Source organism: Sarcophilus harrisii, chromosome 3 (assembly GCF_902635505.1).
Source record: "Sarcophilus harrisii chromosome 3, mSarHar1.11, whole genome shotgun sequence".
NCBI lineage: Eukaryota > Metazoa > Chordata > Mammalia > Dasyuromorphia > Dasyuridae > Sarcophilus > Sarcophilus harrisii.
Genome location: NC_045428.1, coordinates 245,008,135 through 245,027,086, shown reverse-complemented (window position 1 = coordinate 245,027,086; position 18,952 = coordinate 245,008,135). Strand labels below are relative to the sequence as shown.

General features: G+C 33.5%; 1 protein-coding gene across 8 annotated transcripts in view; it reads right to left on the bottom strand.

Annotated features, from left to right (window-relative positions):
• SYNJ1 (synaptojanin 1) overlaps positions 1-18,952 on the bottom strand; it is a 117,624-nt gene that overhangs the window by 64,145 nt on the left and 34,527 nt on the right. For all 8 annotated transcript variants that reach the window (XM_031959349.1, XM_031959351.1, XM_031959352.1 and 5 more), the window contains exons 7-10: positions 14,893-14,954; positions 9,427-9,523; positions 4,375-4,544; positions 1,352-1,433 (exon numbers count right to left, since the gene is read on the bottom strand). In XM_031959349.1, coding sequence (XP_031815209.1) covers positions 1,352-1,433; positions 4,375-4,544; positions 9,427-9,523; positions 14,893-14,954 — 411 coding nt within the window. The remainder of the gene's footprint in view (positions 1-1,351; positions 1,434-4,374; positions 4,545-9,426; positions 9,524-14,892; positions 14,955-18,952) is intronic.

The following is an 18,952-nucleotide window of genomic DNA, read 5'->3' as shown; positions in this document are numbered from 1 at the left end:
AAGACCTATTACTGTATGACCTTGGAAAAAATCAGAACCTTTAATCTCAACAACAAAAGTAAAAGGGTTGCATTAGGTAACTTTTAAGATTCCTTCCAATTCTAAATCTATGTTCTTAGCATACATTAAATCTTAAGTAATTTTGTATCAGATACTATTATTGTCACTCCTCGACATTTCACATTTCCCAGTTTAGATTATTCACAAGTTGGCCATTTAATTAAATGGGATTATTTGGGGTTTTATAGCATAACTGTAGAAAATCAGACAACATGCAAATGTAAAGAAAACTAAAAAACTTTTTACTAAGTTATAATGCATATATATTATTAATCTGACATCAGTTACTACCATAAGTATACATACATAAATTTATTATAAACAGTTAAATTCTGTTACATTTCAGTGAGCTAAAGAAATATGGGCTCTGTACTCTTTGTCTCTACCCTCTAGACCAGGGGTCCTCAAACTTTTTAAATAGGGGGCCAGTTCACTGTCCCTCAGACTGTTGGAGGGCTGGACTATAGTAAAAACAAAAACTTTGTTTTGTGGGCCGTTAAATAAAGAAACTTCATAGCCCTGGGTGAAGGGGATAATCATCCTCAGCTGCTGCATCTGGCCCGCTGGCCGTAGTTTGAGGACCCCTGATCTAAACTCAAGTCACATGAATTTTCTCCCAAAGTGATCATTCCATCTTGATAGGAAAGGAAAATTGCAAAAGGAAAAGCAATTGTTGCAATTACATCAGCAACTTTGAAGACTACATAGTGAGATATTATTCTTTCTCCTATAGAAATTGCAACTATTTTATAAATACAATGCATTGATTTACTTGTTTTGTGTTAAATAAATATGATTAGAATTGTTAAAAAAAAAAAAAAAAAAATGAAGGTTTGGGATAGGGTCCAGAGTTATCTGCAGCTTTTCACAACAGCAAGAGTCCTGCATTCCTATCACTCCATTCCTCCCACATTGAGGGACAACTGTGTGTGTGTGTGTGTGTGTGTGTGTGTGTGTGTGTGTGTATATATATATATATATTTTAGCAACATATTTTTAAAAGGTACTTCACAGATAGATCATAGAATGTTAGAACTAAAAGGAACCTTAAAAATCATCTGTTACAACCTCTTAATTTTACAGATAAGGAAGCCAAAAGAGAGAAATGGTGATTCATTGGAAGTGACATAACCAGTAACAACAGCCAAGTCTAGCACTTCTGTTTCATACTCACTCCACTATACAACGGCTTATATATTAAGAATCTGAGCAGCAATATAATTCATTTTTTAACCAATGGTACAAAGTGTGATTACAAACTTAGGCTAACAATGTTTTAAGGTTTTCTTACCTCTAAGCCAAAGAAAGCTTGCACACTATTTGTCCTATCTAGACAATCCAAGCAATTTGTTCGAATAGTTCCAGTCTGAGATCTGTATCAAATTAACCGAAAAACAGCAAACCAACAAAAATTCATCAATATAAACAGAACAAATTTTAGAAGAAAATCAAGATAATCTAATCAGTAGCATTATACTCATCTTTAAAAGTCAGTGAGTCACATCGATTTTGGGATAGCTAAACAAATTGAGAATGATGAAGCAAAAATTCTGTTAAATGAATTTAATGGAAAATCATTGTATGGTAAGAAACCTCAAGTACAAGGAATTGAGAAAACGGGAGAACTGTATGAACTTAAGAAGAACCAGGAATTTTTATAAAGCAATAATATAAACAAAGAAATTTAATGCAATGTAATCAAAATGACCAATCTTAGTCATTATTGGTGGGAAAAAGAGTGGAGGGATTTTGGATATCAGACAAAGTTGGCTTACCAATTGGCTTAGTTTAACTGGCTTTAAAAAAAAAAGGGATCACAAAGATAAGTTCCCTGGAGTGAATAAGGAAGCGATGCATTCAGAAATGATATAAAAATTTAAAAAATAAACAAGTGGTTTGTAGCTAGACAGCTATACAAAAATTAGAGCTCTGGCATTTGCACTGAAGAATTATCTTCTGCGATTTCACAAAAAGTTTTTCTTTTACAACATTTCTATTTTGTCTAATTTAGATAATATATACATAAAAATACTTACCTATAAATGAATTTCATATTAAAAAGTTTTCAAATCTTTAGTTATTCCTAAATAATGTCTAGGCTACAACAAAATTTAAACAGAATTGTACTATCATGTTATAGTGTTGTGCCACAGTTCTCTTTAATTGTCCTGACTCAGTTTTCCTAATTGGTTCTGCCCCCATTTCCCTAAATTGTTCTACCTCAGTCTCCTTAACTGTTCTGCCTCAATCCCCTTAGTTGTAAACCTTGCTCCCCTCCTTCTCCCCCCCCCCCCCCCCCCCCCCCCCCCCCGCTGGTTCATTAAGACTGAGGAGGACCATTTGCTCTAAGGTTATAAATTGTCAATGTAAGACTCGAGATAAGGGGGATATCAGACTTCCTGGCCCCTAACTCCTTCTGTCCTCAAGAATTTATGGCACTATCCCCTCTAAAATATTCTAAAAAATACGACTACCCCAGATACCTCACTGACATCTTTACTTCTGTTTATTCAGACATCCTGACTCTGGCTTCCAGTTTCCTCCCATCCTGATAGAAACAAATTTATGGTCCTGAAACTTCCCACTCTCAATGTTCTGACTCCGTCCCTGCCTTGGGTAGCTGAGCCATGTGGGTATATATGTCATTGAGAACTCACATTCACCACTGGATACTTTGAGACGAGAGTTCTGTCCAGTCCATTATACTCTCCAATTAATAAAATATTAAAAACTCTCTAATCTCTATCTTGGCTCAGTTTCTCCGGCATTACAAGAGTACTGAGACTTGTTTACAACAGTATCAGTTTGGAACATGATTATCAGTAAGTTTTTACTCTGTCTTGTAGCATTTCCCCTATTTATTTTCAAAACTAAAATGATTAAATTAAAAACTGATACCAAGACAAAAGCTTATTTATATAGGCATCTGGCAAAAGTTCCTCAAATATGATGGCTAGATTACCAATATTTTGTTCACAAACACTCTAAAACAATAGACTGTTGTAAGTCGTAGTTCAGTTAAAAAAAAAAAAAAAACCTAATATTTCTATCTTAACTTTTCACTTTGATATACTTAATGGTAAAAACTATGGGTGTGGTGGCAAGAGAGGCTGAAACAAAGCTAATTTCAATGCTAGTTTGCTAAAGACCATTTTATCTTTTCTTTTGCTTTGACAATGAGCTCCGGATACAATAAGGAAGTCATATGCAATATAAACCTAACTAATTATATTTAAACTACAAGTTTTTTAAGCAAGGAGCATACTAAATCCGATTTTAATATTAACAACACAGTACTAATGACCAAAGTAATATTTCAATTACTTATTATTTATTATTTCAAATAAAATTGAGGTAATTCATGAGAATAAATTTTACTTTATAGAACCTATGATGGGATAAGAGGAACTTACATCTAGGATATTCAAACCCCCCAATAATTATGGGGGAAAATAGGCAATGCCTCTTTCCATAAAGGGGAGGAAGGGAGGCAAACCTTTTTTATGTCAAGAGCTATTTATATTTATATGTATTTATAACATCTTTAACAGGCCATACAAAATTATCAACTTATAGAACTCAAGCAGAGGAAGATTACTTTATCTAGCTTTTAGCTCATATCCCTGAGGCTGCCTTAGAAAATACCACTGTGGGCCTTATGTGGACCGCAGACATAATCCTGACTCTGTTCCAAAGGATCAGTAACCTAATACTTTCTATCCAATAGAAAAGCTCAGAACAGGGATATTACTAGGTTGAATGAGTCTAGGACTATATTCTTTCACAAATGATAATATCAAAATTATTTTACATCATAAGAGGAAAAATTATTCAACTTCTCATTAAAGATCCTCCTTAAAGTACATCTTAGAAAATGATGATTTTAGCAAAAAATAATTGCAAATTCAATTTTGTACATTAACAAAAGGAAAACATCCATTACTTAAAACAATTTTTTAAAGTAATGGAAGCATAACTTTAGGTTTCTTTTTTTGGGAGGAAGGGGAGGGTGCTGAGGTAATTGGGGTTAAGTGACTTGCCCAGGGTCACACAGCTAGGAAGTGTCTGAGACCAGATTTGAACTCAAGTCCTCCTGAATTCAGGGCTGGTGCTCTATCTACTGTACTACCTAGCTGCCCCTATAACTTTATATTTCTAATGAAAATGGGAATGAACATAGAACTGAAATATAAAAGATCAGTTAATATAAATGATATGTTGAAACATTTATTCTAATAAAAAATTTAACAGCAGTTAAAAATTATAATGTAATTCTAAAGTAAAGAATATATAAATTAAAAAAAAAAATCAAACCTTTGAACTTCAGTTCCATTGAAATAAAAAAACCCAGAGTCTAAGAATTTTTGGACTTGAGGTTTAAGCACACTATGTAATTTCTCTACTTTTCCTCCTTTAACCATTTGATGATAGTCAAAATTGATCATCTGGACATCAACAGCATGTTCAGAAGCTTTCAAGTGGCTCTGAAAAAAAAAGGAAATACTTTTAAAATGTGAATTGACAAAAGACTCAATCAAGCACTATAAATATAGATTATTTATATATTGCTTATAAAGTTAGCAGATCACTTTAACTACTCAGATGGTCTCCATTGTCTTCAGTGATGACAATGATTTGTATCATAGAGCCTAACATGCTATTTTTGACAGGATAGTAGAGGAAGAACTGATTTAAATCATCAGTACTCCAATTTGTTCAGAAAGTTTAATAACTAATACACCTAAAGTTAGTGACAAGAGTCATATGTTACCCCTTTTAGAATAAAGCCTATTAGATGAATTAATGGAGCACAAATAATATTGTCTGCTTCATTCAAATACCCTAAAATATTCAAATGAGTCTGTGATCTCATTGATTCAGGAGATTATCTCCAAGTACAAACAATGCAACCTATCCAAGCCTGCTGATTTTGTGACTCTTGCTGTCTATGTTCTCCCAGCTTCAACAGAGGTGATTCATGCAACATACTTCAGGCCTTCCTTGTTTTCTCTTTACATTGCAATGATAGCATAAACAGAGTTCTTTGGCTGTTCAACTGTTGCTATTTCCCACTCTTGTCACATGGAAACCCATTTCTCTTCCTAATATACATTATTATTGTTGTTATTATTATCATCATTATTATATTATATAATTCCTGGATGATATCTTTTACACTTTTTCTTTGGGGCTCCTCTGCCCACATCCACCAGGTATCTCCCCACTCTCTCTGTGATATTTTTGTGTGATAACTCACTTCTAGTTCTTTGGAATTAGGGATATTCACTGATTTACTGCCATAAAGCAATAGTGGTAAAAATGTTACTATTGCAAAATAGCTCTTTGATTTCATGAGAAGCTAGGAGTCAATAATATAGCATTCTTTATCTTCTTGGTCTTTCCTGATTAGACAGGTCAAATTCCTTCCCATGATTATATCTCTCTCCTATGAGGCTCTGTAATACTCACTGAACAATTTAAAAAAAAAAAAGTCATAGATGTAGAGCAAGAAGGGACTTCTGGGGCTATCTGAGGATATACCTTCATTTTTACAAATGAGAAAGCTAAGATTTAGAGAGGAGAAATGATCTGACCATGGTTACTTGGAACTGTAAGGGTGGAATCTGAAATAAGGTCTCTGACTTCAGAGTTTCTCTTCACTGAATGATACTATATAGGGAAGTCTTTATCACTTCTCCTCTATAGTGGGTCCACCCCAATGTAAATTCTATGTGCTGACTACACATCTCCCTTAGTTTTGCCTAATATTTATTAAAGAATCACTGGATTGATGGAGTTGTTAAACGATCCAACTATTCTGGAAAGCAATCTGGAACTATGACCAAAGGGCTATAAAATTGTGCACACCCTTTGACCAAGCAGTGCCATTAATGGGTCTGTAGCCCAAGAAAATCATAGAGGAGGAAAAAGAACCCACATGTGCAAAATTGTTTATAGCAGTTCTTTTGGTGGTGGCAAAGAATTGGAAAATGGGGAGATGCCCATTAATTGGGAAATGGCTAAACAAATTGTGACATATGAAGGTAACAGAATATTATTGTTCTATAAAAATGATGAACAAGCTGATTTTAGAAAGTCCTGGAAAGATTTATCTGAACTAATGCTGAGTGAAACAAATAGCATCAGGAATACATTGTACACAATAGAATGTGCGATGATCAACTATGAAAGACTTGGTTCTTCTCAGCGGATCAGTGATCTAAAGCAATTCTAATAAACTCTGGACAGAAAAAGAACTAGGGAGATTGAATGTAAATCAACACATACTATGTTTAATTCTTTTTTTTTTTTAAATTTCTCCCATGGTTTCTCCCTTTTGCTCTTGATTTTTTTTCTCCCAACATGATTCATAAAGGATTTAACACACATAAAGATGGTTAAAAATAAATTTTTTTTAAAAAGGGGAAAAAACCCCAAATAGTATATATTTAAAAAAAAAATCACTGAAGGAAGTCATTTCTGCTAAATCTTCCAGAGAATCTTGAATAATCTTAATGAAGAGATCTCAGATTTTTTTTTAATTTTTTTTTTTGGTAAAAAATATTTTAAATTGTTTTGTTTTCCCATATGAAATGCTTTATGTAATCAAAAATAGGAACAATGAAATCTTATATTCCTTAATAATCTATTAATATCTTTAATATCTATCTATTAATATCTTTAATTAACTATAAAAGAATAAAGGTGAAGTCTGCTGTTGACTATTACTTATGGAAAGACTGCTTATTCTCTACTAAAATTCTTCAGGAAGATGTCCTTGTTTCACATATAAATGATTCCCAAGACTTTGTATAAGTTGGATAAGTTGTTGATCTCTTGGCCACCTTTTTCAGTACTAATGAAGTGTGAGATTTCCCCCCCCCCACGTTCTTAGTATCTTTCCATCCTTTAGATACCTTAGATATCAATAATCTTACAATTGTTCTGCTTTCAACATAGACGGTTCTTTATATTGATACATGGTCCTATCTGGACATCTTTTTCCATCTTAGGATCCAGGAATAGTGGCTTGACTATCTTTGACAAAGAAAAGTTTGTTCAAGTGTTTTTTGCAAATTGTTTCCATTTTTCTTATGTTTGTAATCCTCCTCCCATCATAACACTTAATTGAACCCATGATTTTGCTTAGTTGAATATCTTGCTAAATTTTTAAAGTGGTTTTATCTTCCACCGCCTCTTTCTACTTTATGAGATGATTCTATTCATAATTATCCATCGTCTTTCTCGATAAAATTTTACAACTGATTTTATATTTTAACCTGGTGTTACCTTTTGTAGCCATTTATCTTAATTTTTAAAGTAAATCAGATGTTTGCACATTAAGGAGGTTTCTGGCTCTTAGTTTTCAATTAATTTACAGTTACTTTTAGGGGAAATAATTATAGTCTAAATATTCTAAGTAAACATTCTAAATAATAGCCTAACTAAAGTCTGTGGTCAAAATAAAGTCCTTTAAGTTATGTAAAATACTTTGAAATCTTTACACTTGTTCACTTGATGTTATTTCTTACATTTAAACTCCTTCTTATTTCTCATTTTGCTGCAATATTTTCTATTCTGACTTTCCAATTATGCCCCAGGAAGTTCCTTTCTAGGAAAAACTTTCAAGATTCCATCAACCTTGATACTCTACCTCACCACTATCATTCTGTTCTGAATGGAGGATGGTGTCATGAATTTCAAAATTTCTCTTGATATAGGGAGCTCAGCTCAGAGTATCCCCTCATTTCTTATGTGTCTACACTACTTGCCATCCCCTGACATTTGCTATCTTTTACTTTTCAGATTCCTTTTGTGTGCTATCTTCCTAAAGGATTAAAAACTCTGTCAGGGCAGAAATTAGCTTTCTTTTTTGTATTTGTAACCATGGTGCTTAGCATAGTGCCTAGCACACAATAGATGTTTAATAAATATTTTATTTTAATACAGAAGTAGTAACATAATTTCATCTTCTAATCATTAAATTGCATTTTAGGGAAAATATTCTAATTTTTCATTAATTATCCATACCCCAGCTTTATAAATTTCTCCTCTTTAAAATGGCAAAGCAAATCTTTTTCTTTCTTTCATATTAGCTAACAACATCCTTAAGAAGTTTTTTCTGCTGGCTTTTATTTTAGTGATTTTTATTTCCAATTTTTGGGTCTTTTCTCTGGTTGTAAAATATGATCAGATGTTAAATGATTTCAAGTACATTTTCCCTAGTTACATAAAATTATTATCACCTTCATGATTTCTAATATTTGTTGCTATTCTACAATTCGGATTTTTACACTACAATTCTAATTCAAGTTTGCAATTTTATTTGCTAACCACTGTTAACATGAAAATGATTCTAACACTGCTATTTATCCATTCTGATTATTTTCCCAGAGAGACTAATTAGTATGCAACAAAGCTGAAACTTGTTTTGCTATTTCTTATAATTAGTTCTAATCTACTAATTTGTCTATTTCTGTTCACATACCTAAAAATTTCTATGAGAATATGCCCTAAATCAATATTTGGAAGTTTAGCTGACTAAATTAGGATAATACTATTTAATTCCATTCTTTAAATAAAGAAAAACAAAGGACCTGTGGCATTATTTTCAGATACTATTCAGGGAAGGAAGCTTCTACAATATGGAAAAGTCAAATATTGTAGCTAAGAAGGAAGTAAAAAAATGAAGACAGATGGAAGAGGAAATGATTAACTTCAGTGGTAGGTGATTCAATTTCTCTACCTTTACTATTTTAGTCTTTTGATGACAATCAAAGTTCATTATGTGGATATAAGAATCACAAAATATTAAAAGATAAAGGGTAAGGAATCCAGCTCATTAGATATATCCTCTTTGGAGAATTTATGGAAGGCTTTATACAAGTTGCATTAATTATGAATGGATAATGTATTTATATCAGCTCGCTGCCCCAGTGAAGCACTTAAACAAGTAGAGCAAGGAGAACAGCATCTTTTTTATTTTTGAAATTACTTATTTAGAACTATTTGAAAGGATGATAAGAATGGAGGGATCAGGAACAACTCTAACAATCTTTGTAAATAAGATTTTTACCATTGTAACTTTGAAAATTTCTTTATGAAAATGATAGGTCTCCCTACTTCAAAGATTATTGGAAGGATAAAACAAACAAACAACAACAACAATAAAAAATTATATATATATAAACAAAGAACTTCTTAAATCTTAAAAGTGTTCTATAAGTGCTTGTAATTATCATTAATGTAGTCTGCAATACTTCTCTCAGAAAGTAACTTACATACTTAATAAGCACCTAGTCATCTTCTTTTATAATGGCTACTTATTTTTAAGAATCATAGAAGAGAAGAGGTAATCATACATACCTGGAAAGCTTTACTTAGCATATCTTCACCTTCCTTAGTCCCAAGTAAATTTACAATGATTTGTTTGCCATATAAATTTTTAAGTGTTCTAAAGTGCCTATTAAACAAAGATAAAATCAGTATACTTAATACTGTAAGTTAACAATGCTATAAATTCAACATATAGATATCACAATCTATACAAAATGCTCAACTAGCAGTATGTCTAACTTATGGATCTAACAAATCAGAGCAAAAATAATTTCAAATTCACTTCTATTTGAATCTATAATCATTTATTATGTATCTATTATGTATAAAGCACTTGGGATATCAATATAAACAACAGTCAACAGAGCTTACATTCTCATGGGAAAGAAAAGGAAATCAAACACATACACAAACAAGTTAAGCACAAGATAGAATATGCTAAGGTCAACCAAGAATGATAAGAAAATTTAGAGAGAAAAATATAATTTTTAGTTAGGGGCTAAGGAAAGAAAGGAAAGGCAGAATCAAGAAAGTGGTGCAAGAAGCAGAAAAGATAGAAGAAATAGTTGGAGATTAGGGTACATAGTTCTGATTAATTCATGGGAGAAGAAAATAGGTAAGGTTAGCAATTAATTCTTTTTTTAATTAAAGCTTTTTATTTTTAAAACATATGCATAGATAATTTTCAACATTCACCCTTGCAAAACCTTAGCAAACAATTCTAAGAAACAGAATATGTGAAGAGAAGTAGTATGAAAAAGACTACAAAAGCAAGCTAAAGCCCAACTTTAAGAGGCTTTAATTTAATATAATTTAAAAAACACATTTCAACTACCTATGTGCTAGGCATGAGGGAAAGACACATCCCCCTTCCTCTCTCAGAAAGAAGGGGGAAAATAGTTCTGCATTCAAGAAGCTACATTTTACTGAAAGAATAGAAAACAGAAATTGAAAACAATTTGAGGAGAGAACACTAAGTACTAGGAAAATTAGGAAAAGGTTTTCTATACAGGTGGCAGGAAGAAGCTAAAGGATGTAAAAAGTGGGAATGAGGAAAGTATTCATACTTTTAGCTATGGAGGAAAACCTGAGCAAAGATACTGAGGCAAAAAACAGAATGATAAATTTGGGTAATATTAAAATTTGACTGAACAGAATCATTGATAATGATCAGGTGATGATAGCTAACATTTGTAATAGCAATTACTACGTTAGGCAATGTGTTAAGAGTTTTACAATTATTACCTTATTTAATTCCCACAATCACCATGGAATGGTGGGTACTATTAGCCCCATAGTTGAGGAAACTGAGACTGAAACAGATTAGGTGGCTTATCCAGAGTCACACAGCTAGTGTGTGAAGGATATGAACTCAGTCCTTCCTGATTCCAGACTCAGCACTCTATTCAGTACACCATCTAGCTGCATGAAGGATATCAATGTGAAATAATCCTGGAGAAGTTGAATGGAACAAGACTGTGAAGGGCTTTAATTGCCAAGATGAGGAATTTGAATTTTGTCCTAGAGGGAATAGGGAACCGTGAAAGATGAAGCAGGAGAGTGGCCAGGTTAAAGTAATGCTTTAGGAAGATGTGGTGTGTTATGACTAAGAAGAGATTGATGATAGGGGAACCAATCATGAGGCAATAATCCAGAAGTGATAAAAGGCTTAACTATGATAGCGACTGATAAGTAGAAAGGAGGAGAGATGTTATGAAGGCAGATTTGATAGATGGTGGGGAGGTTAAGGAAGTGAATAATCAAGAGCAACTCCAAAGTTGCAAAACTGAGTAAATGGCAATACACTAAAATGAAACAAACAAAAAAGGCATATATGAAATTCTGGAGGAGCTATGAGGAAGGGGGAGGGCAAAATAATGATTCTGTATGGATGTGCCACATTCAAAAAGCCAATTTTGCTTACCCAGGGAAATATCTAGCATGCAGCAGGAGATGGGGGCCCAGAAGTTAGGGATTATTTCAGAAGCTGTGTGAAGGTTCAACCAGAGAGGAAAGAGAAAAAGAAGAAGAATTTGTATTATTACAAGAGTTTAGGGAGATGTGTTGAGGGTTTAAAACAGTGATGGCAGTGGTAAGAAAGAAAAAAGTTTCCATTTAAGAAATATTCTGATATGGAATCCACAAAAATTTTTTTGTCCATACAATTTCACAGGGCCTGATATTTGACACTCAAGAAACTCTTAAGTAAAATAAATAGGTAGCAAGGTAAGAGAAAAGGGACCACCCACAGTGAGCTCCTTTTCTTTCCAATTCCATATTACAAATCATCTATTTTATTCTAATTTAAAAGGATGACTTTTCTTCTTCTAACATTAACCCCTCTCAAATGAAATATGAATAGCACTTTATAAACTTTAAAGTATAGCTTTGTCCCCATCTCTTCTTCTCTGGAAAGTTGCTCCTGCAAACTTCCTTTTTTCTATTTAAACCTCTCTTTAACCGCTGAGTCTTTCCCTGTTGCCTTCAAATAAATCCTGCAATCTCTAATCTTTAAAAAAAAAAATCTTCCTTTGACCTCATCATCCCTTCAAATTTCCATCATATCTTTTCCCTTACACCACCAAATTCCTTAAAAATCTGTCGCCTCCATTTTTAAAATTTTCTACTCATTTTTCCCTTTGCAATTTGACCTTAACCCCATTATTATGCTGAAATTGTTATTTCCAAGATCAATGATCTTTTTGTTGTTACATCTAACAGTCTGTTCTCAGTCCTATCTACCTTGACTTCTCAGTCATTTCACTCCTTTTTCTGGAGACTCTTATCCCTGAGTTTTCATGACACAGTTCTGTTATGGATCCTTTCCTCCCTAGCTGATCAATCCCTCTCAATCCTCTTTGAAGAATCACCACCCATTCCACTACCCTGATGCATTAATACATCCCCATGGCTCTGTCCTAGGACCTCTCTTCTCTCAATACATTCAACTTTCTTGATGATTTTGCCAGCTCTCATGGGTTTACCTTATCTTTTTGAAAATAAAAGAATCACAGATTAAGAGCTAGACATGGCCTTAGATATTATCTAATTCTATCCTCTAATTTTACAGATGAGAAAACTGAAGCCAAGAGAAGTTAAGTGCTCAAATCACTGTTGATTAGAGAAATACAAAGGAAGACAACTCTGAGGTACCACTTCATATCTCTCAGTTTGGCTAAGATGACAAGAAAAGATGATAAATGTTGGAGGGGGTTGGGAAACCTGGGATGCTAATACATTGTTGGTAGAGCTGTGAACTGATCCAACCACTATGGAGAGCAATTTGTAACTATACCCAAAGGATTACAAAACTGTGCGAATCCTTTGATACAGCAGTGTCACTTCAGGATCTATATCCCAAAGAGATCATAAAACTGTGTAGCAGCTCTTTTTGCAGTGGCAAGGAAATGGAAATTGTTATCTGGAGAATGGCAAATAATTATGGTATATTAATGTTATCAAATACTACTGAGCAGGACATTACTACTAATGACCAGGACAATTTAAGAAAAGCTTGGAAAGGCTTACAGGAACTAATGCTGAATGAAGTGAATAGAACCAAGAGAACATTATACACAGTAACAAGAAGATAATATGATGATCAACTATGATGGATTTGGCTCTTCCCAACAATGCAGTGATTCAATGCAATTCCCATAGACCTGGGCTACAAAATGCCAACCACATACAGAGAGAAAACTATGGAGACTGAATGTGGATTGAATCACAGTATTTTAATCTGTTTGTTTTTCTTTCTTGTTTTTTTTTTTTTTCTCATTTTGGTCTGGGGTTTTTTATACAACATGGCAAATATAGAAATATATTTAGAAGGATTACACATGTTTAACCTGTATCAGATTACTTGCTGTTCTGGGGAGATGGCAAAGGAGATAGAGAGGAAGAAAAATTTAGAATACCAAGTTCTGCAAAACGTATGTTGAAAACTTTACATGTATTTGAAAAAATATGATACTATTAAAAATATTTTTTTTTAAAGAAAATTTAAAAAAAGAAAAGAAACTGGCAGAAATAGGATTTGATTCCAGGTCTTCTAATTCCAATTCCAATGCCTTTTCTGTTGTTATCATGCTATCTCTTTCCTCCTTTCCCCTATTTAGACCCATCCTGTAGATGCAGTTTGCTAAGGTAATATACTTGAAGGTCAAGTATGTCCATGGCAGTTCATTTTTCACGAAGCTTCAGTGGTTCCCTACTACTTTTTGGACAAAATGCAAACTTCTCTATTTAACATTTAAAGCCCTTCACAGTATGGCTTATGTTTATGTTACTAAGCTAATAACATGTAATCCTAACCATCATATATTCTCCGATGTAGGTGAACTGGTCTTTGCTATTCCCTATTTTATCTCCTGTGCAAATTTTGTCTCCCACATCTGGCATATTCTCCCTCCTTAGCTATACCTCTTTGAATTCTTAGTTCCCTGCAAAGCTTAGCAGTTGAAGGGCCAACTATTTTCATGAGGCATTTCTTGATTTCCTCCATTTTTCAGTATTCTATCACCACAACTGCATCCTTACTTTGTATAGAGCCTTTATTTGCTATCTTTGAATATATTCCCCTAGCTCCTTAGGTGAAGGGATGAATTAACTTTTTGTACTACCCTTAATGTCTACTATAATGGGGATCACATGGTAATCACTTAATAAATGCTTGTTGTTTGAGACCTGAATTTGGAATCAGAGGAACTGGGTTCAGACACTGGACCTGCTACAAAAAAGATAATGTGATAGAACAGGGATGGAATGAATAATTAAGACAATCTGGCCTTGAATCTTGCCCCCAATTAATTGTCTGTATGATAATGGTTCCAAATTTCATTTTCCTCACCTATAAAATAGGAATATTAAACTTACTCCACCAACTTCACAAGGTTACTGTGAGAAAAGTACTCTGTAAACTTAAAGTGCTATATAAATGTGGTTAGTGGCTATTACCAATGCAGCAGCAGGATGCTATTTTACTTCCACCTTTGTAAGTTTTGTGTTTATGGACTATGTCTTATGTCAGCATGTACTACAAGCCATCAAGTATCTTCTACAGGTAGAAATATGTAAGCTCACACTGCTGCATTTTCACAACCCTTTTCCTTGCCTGGAGAAATTATAGCATCTTAGCTATAGAGGGTTGGTCTACCTTCAATCCCACAGGCTCTACTTCTTGAGAAAAAGCATTAATCTGTACCCTCTGCCATTGATGACAGCACAGAAACATTGGGTCAATGAAAAAGTTACACAGGGATAATAAATAAATAAAAACAGATATAGAAAAGAGACACAGTCCTGCTAGTCTTAGAGATGACAATTCTGAATGCCAGTAGTTTCCATTTTAAATGAAAGTTTGTGGGAAAATAAGAATTGAATTACAGAATTTATTTTATGACAAATTCGCTAAAATGAAACCCTTGTTTAAGAAATACTTAATTTCTAAATCCACAAAAGTGAAACAATTGGCAAAAAAAAAAAAAAAAATTTTACCTGTCAAAAGCAGGTGCATTAGCTTCAAATCCTCTTGACATTCGAACACGATGAGATCCCACCTTGAAAAAAGAAAGTTATATTTAATTATATCAGAAAAAGACATGTAATAAATTGACAGATGTATTCATAAAATCTATTGCTTCTGAATAAGCAAAGCCTTTCCTTCCTTCAAAGGACTATAGTGAAGCAGAGTTACACAGATCCTTTTGAGGATGAGGTATTTTTATTATTGGTCAAATATAAAGTTATAGGGCATTTCTTTTTTTTAAAGAGACTCATGTTCCTTCTTTACATAAAGTTGATAAATGGCAACCTTTTTTACATTCTACTCATAAAGAATTAAATTGTCATTTCTATTTCAAAGTAAATACAAATAGTACCGGATAATTTAATAACACAAAGAAGGTCAGGGTGAGAGAATAAAAGTTAACAGACATGAGATGTTGAGTAATTGACCAGTGGTACAACTGTCAGAGGAAGGGGACAAAAATAGATGATGAAAGAGTAAAATCAAAAGGACTAACTAGATTTTTGGTTTAAAATTTATTTTTCCCATTGACTCATATGGGTCTACAGACATGAAGCATTCACCATTTATTATTATACAGGCATTTTTATACTCATATGGAATAGGATGGTCAAAACAGAACATACTTAGGCTGGCTATTTATAGAGATCAACAGGAATTACATAGTCCAAGAAGGAATTTTTTTCCTCAATCATTTCACATTGTTTTATAAGGCAACAATGCTAAATTATCTAATTTCTTCTTCTGTAAAATTCAAAAACTGAATAGAGCTTTTATTTTAAAAATTAATGGTATCCATCAAAGGATATGAACAGACAATTTTCAGATGAAAAAATTGAAACTATTTCTAATTATATGAAAAGATGCTCTAAGTTGCTATTGATCAGAAAAATACAAATTAAGACAACTTTGAGATACCATCACATACCTCTCAGATTGGCTAACATGAAGGAAAAGATAATGATGAATGTTGGCGGGGATGTGGGAAAAATGGGACACTAATAGATTGTTGATGGAACTGTGAGTGGATCCAACCATTCTGAAGAGCAATTTGGAATATGCTCAAAAAGTTATCAAGCTGTGCATACCCTTTGATCCAGCAGTGTTACTACTGGGCTTATATCCCAAAGACATCTTAAAGGAGGGTAAGAAACCCACATGTGCAAAAATGTTTCTGGCAGCCATTTTCATAGTGGCAAGAAAGTGGAAACTGGATGGATGCTCATCAATTGGAGAATGGCTGAATAAGTTATGATATATGAATGTTATGGAATATTATTGTTCTATTAAGAAATGATCAGCAGGATGATTTTAGAGAGGCCTGGAAAGATTTACATGAACTGATGCTGAATGAAATGAGCAGAACCAGATCATTGTACATAGCAACAAGAAAATTATATAATGATCAATTCTGATAGACATGGCTCTCTTCAACAATGAGATGATTCAATCAGCCCCAATTGTTTAGTGATGAAGAGAGCCATCTACACTCAGGGAGAGGACTGTGGGAACTGAGTGTAGTTCACAACACAGCATTTTTCACTTTTGTTGTTGTTTGCTTGCATTTTATTTTGCTTCACTTTTTCTCTTGTGCAGCATGAAACTTATATAAATAAGTGTGCATATATTGGCTTTAACATATATTTCTACCAGGTTTAACATATATTGGATTATTTGCCATCTAGGAGAGGGCATGGAGGAAGGGAGGGGGAATTGGAACACAGGGTTTTGCAAAGGCTAATGCTAAAGAATTGTCCATACATGTTTTGAAAAATAAAAAGCTTTAAAATAATAATAATAAAAAAAAAATACTGGTTACTGCCTCTCTCCACATGGGAAGAAAATTATCCTTGTATTGATGTCAGTTCTTTAATCCTTTTCCCATTTTTTTTCAGAATTAGTAAGTAACTTGTTTAAAATGGGTCAGGTGGGAGTCGTTTAATTTTGTGAATAATAATAGTAACTAACCTTTATATAGAGCTTAAGATGTATCACACACTATGCCAAATGCTTTACAATTATTACATCATTTAATTTTCACAACAACCCTGCGGGGGGAAGGAGGAGGTTAGGTGCTATTATTATTTTCATTTCACAGAGGAGGAAACTGAGGCAAATAGAGGTTAAGTGACTTGCTCAGTGTCACAAAGCTAGTAAGAATCTTAGGCCAGTGATTTCAGAAAGGCCTGGAGAGACTTACACAAACTGATGATGAGTGAAATGAGCAGAACCAGGAGATCATTATATACTTCAACAACAATACTATATGATGACCAGTTCTGATGGACCTGGCCATCCTCAGCAACGAGATGAACCAAATCATTTCCAATGGAGCAGTAATGAACTGAACCAACTATGCCCAGAAAAAGAACTCTGGGAGATGACTAAAAACCATTACATTGAATTCCCAATCCCTATATTTATGCCCACATGCATTTTTGATTTCCTTCACAAGCTAATTGTACAATATTTCAGAGTCTGATTCTTTTTGTACAGCAAAATAACGTTTTGGTCATGTATACTTATTGTGTATCTAATTTATATTTTAATGTACTTAACATCTACTGGTCATCCTGCCATCTGGGGGAGGGGGTGGGGAGGTAAGAGATGAAAAAATGGAACAAGAGGTTTGGCAATTGTTAATGCTGTAAAGTTACCCATGCATATATCCTGTAAATAAAAGGCTATTAAATAAAAAATAAAAAAAAATTAAAAAAAGGAAAGAGTTATCTAATTCACATGGTTAAAAACATTTACCACTTTAAAAAAAAAAAAAAAAAAAAAAAAAAGAATCTTAGGCCAGATTTGAGCTCAAGTCTTCTTGACTATATATTACCTACAACTTTTTTCTTCTAATTTGGCATTTATTTTGATCTCTGCTCTAAAAAGCCAGTGCCCTTACAAAAATGACTACATTAGTAATAAATCTTGAGATACAATTAATATTAAAGTCTTAGGAAACTATAAATTTCATTTTCTGTGTTGTTTCCTATACCCTGCTCCTATTAACTCTCTCTTTTTGATACAAATATTCATCAAATATAAGGATGAAATGTCTACATATTCTAGAAGCTTTTGGTTTCTAACTTGTAAGACATCTTTTGCTCCATTTTTCCCTTATGCCAACAACAGCACTGAAGTTACTGTTATTTTTTAAAATTTATTTAATTCAGAGAATTAATCTTGTTAGGATTTCTTCTATATTAGAAACTTTTATAATCTTTGCTAGGCCATGGGACTCTGCCCAAAGGCCACCTCGATCTTTGGTACACAGTAAGTTTTCTGTCACATTGCAGAAATGCCCTTTTAGAGCAAGGAGCAGTGATGTGCAACTGGGAAGGGGAATGGCCCAAGTTTCTCTTAAACAAAGATGCCTTGAAGGGGGCCTCTCTCCTGTGAGTGAGCTGCTAATGTGGCTGGGCTGGCTCTCCTCCTATTGGCAGATATCATGCCCACAAGCTGCTTCTTTGACTGGTGATTGGGGATTGCCTCTTGTTCATGCACTGATCCAAAAATGTATATCAATACATACAATATGCATAAACAAATCTTTTCATATTTTATAATAGAAACTAACCCAATTATGTCCATGGTAATCTTTTTAACAATTTCTCACCATTATCAGAAGATCAAAGGTCCCATGAAACAATATAGACAAAAAATTATTTCCTCTTCAAGATGGACATAAAGCCATCCTTCCATTTAACTATAATTTCTTTTTTAACCTTATTAACTTATTTCCAAACCCTCCCCTCCTTTTAATTATTGAGGATCAGGGAACCATCATTCTCCCAGTTACCCAGATTCAAAAAGCTAGATCTCATCCTCATTTTATCCCTTTCTCAACACCACCTCTATATAACCAATCACTTATTAAGTATTGTCAATTCTATCTTTGTATATGCTCCAGTTCTCTTCTTTAATATTGCTATTATCCTGGTGCACATTTCTATCACCTCATGCCTTCTGGTAGGTCTTCCTGAGATAAGTTCCTTCCCACTACAGTTCATCCTTTACTCACCTGTCAAA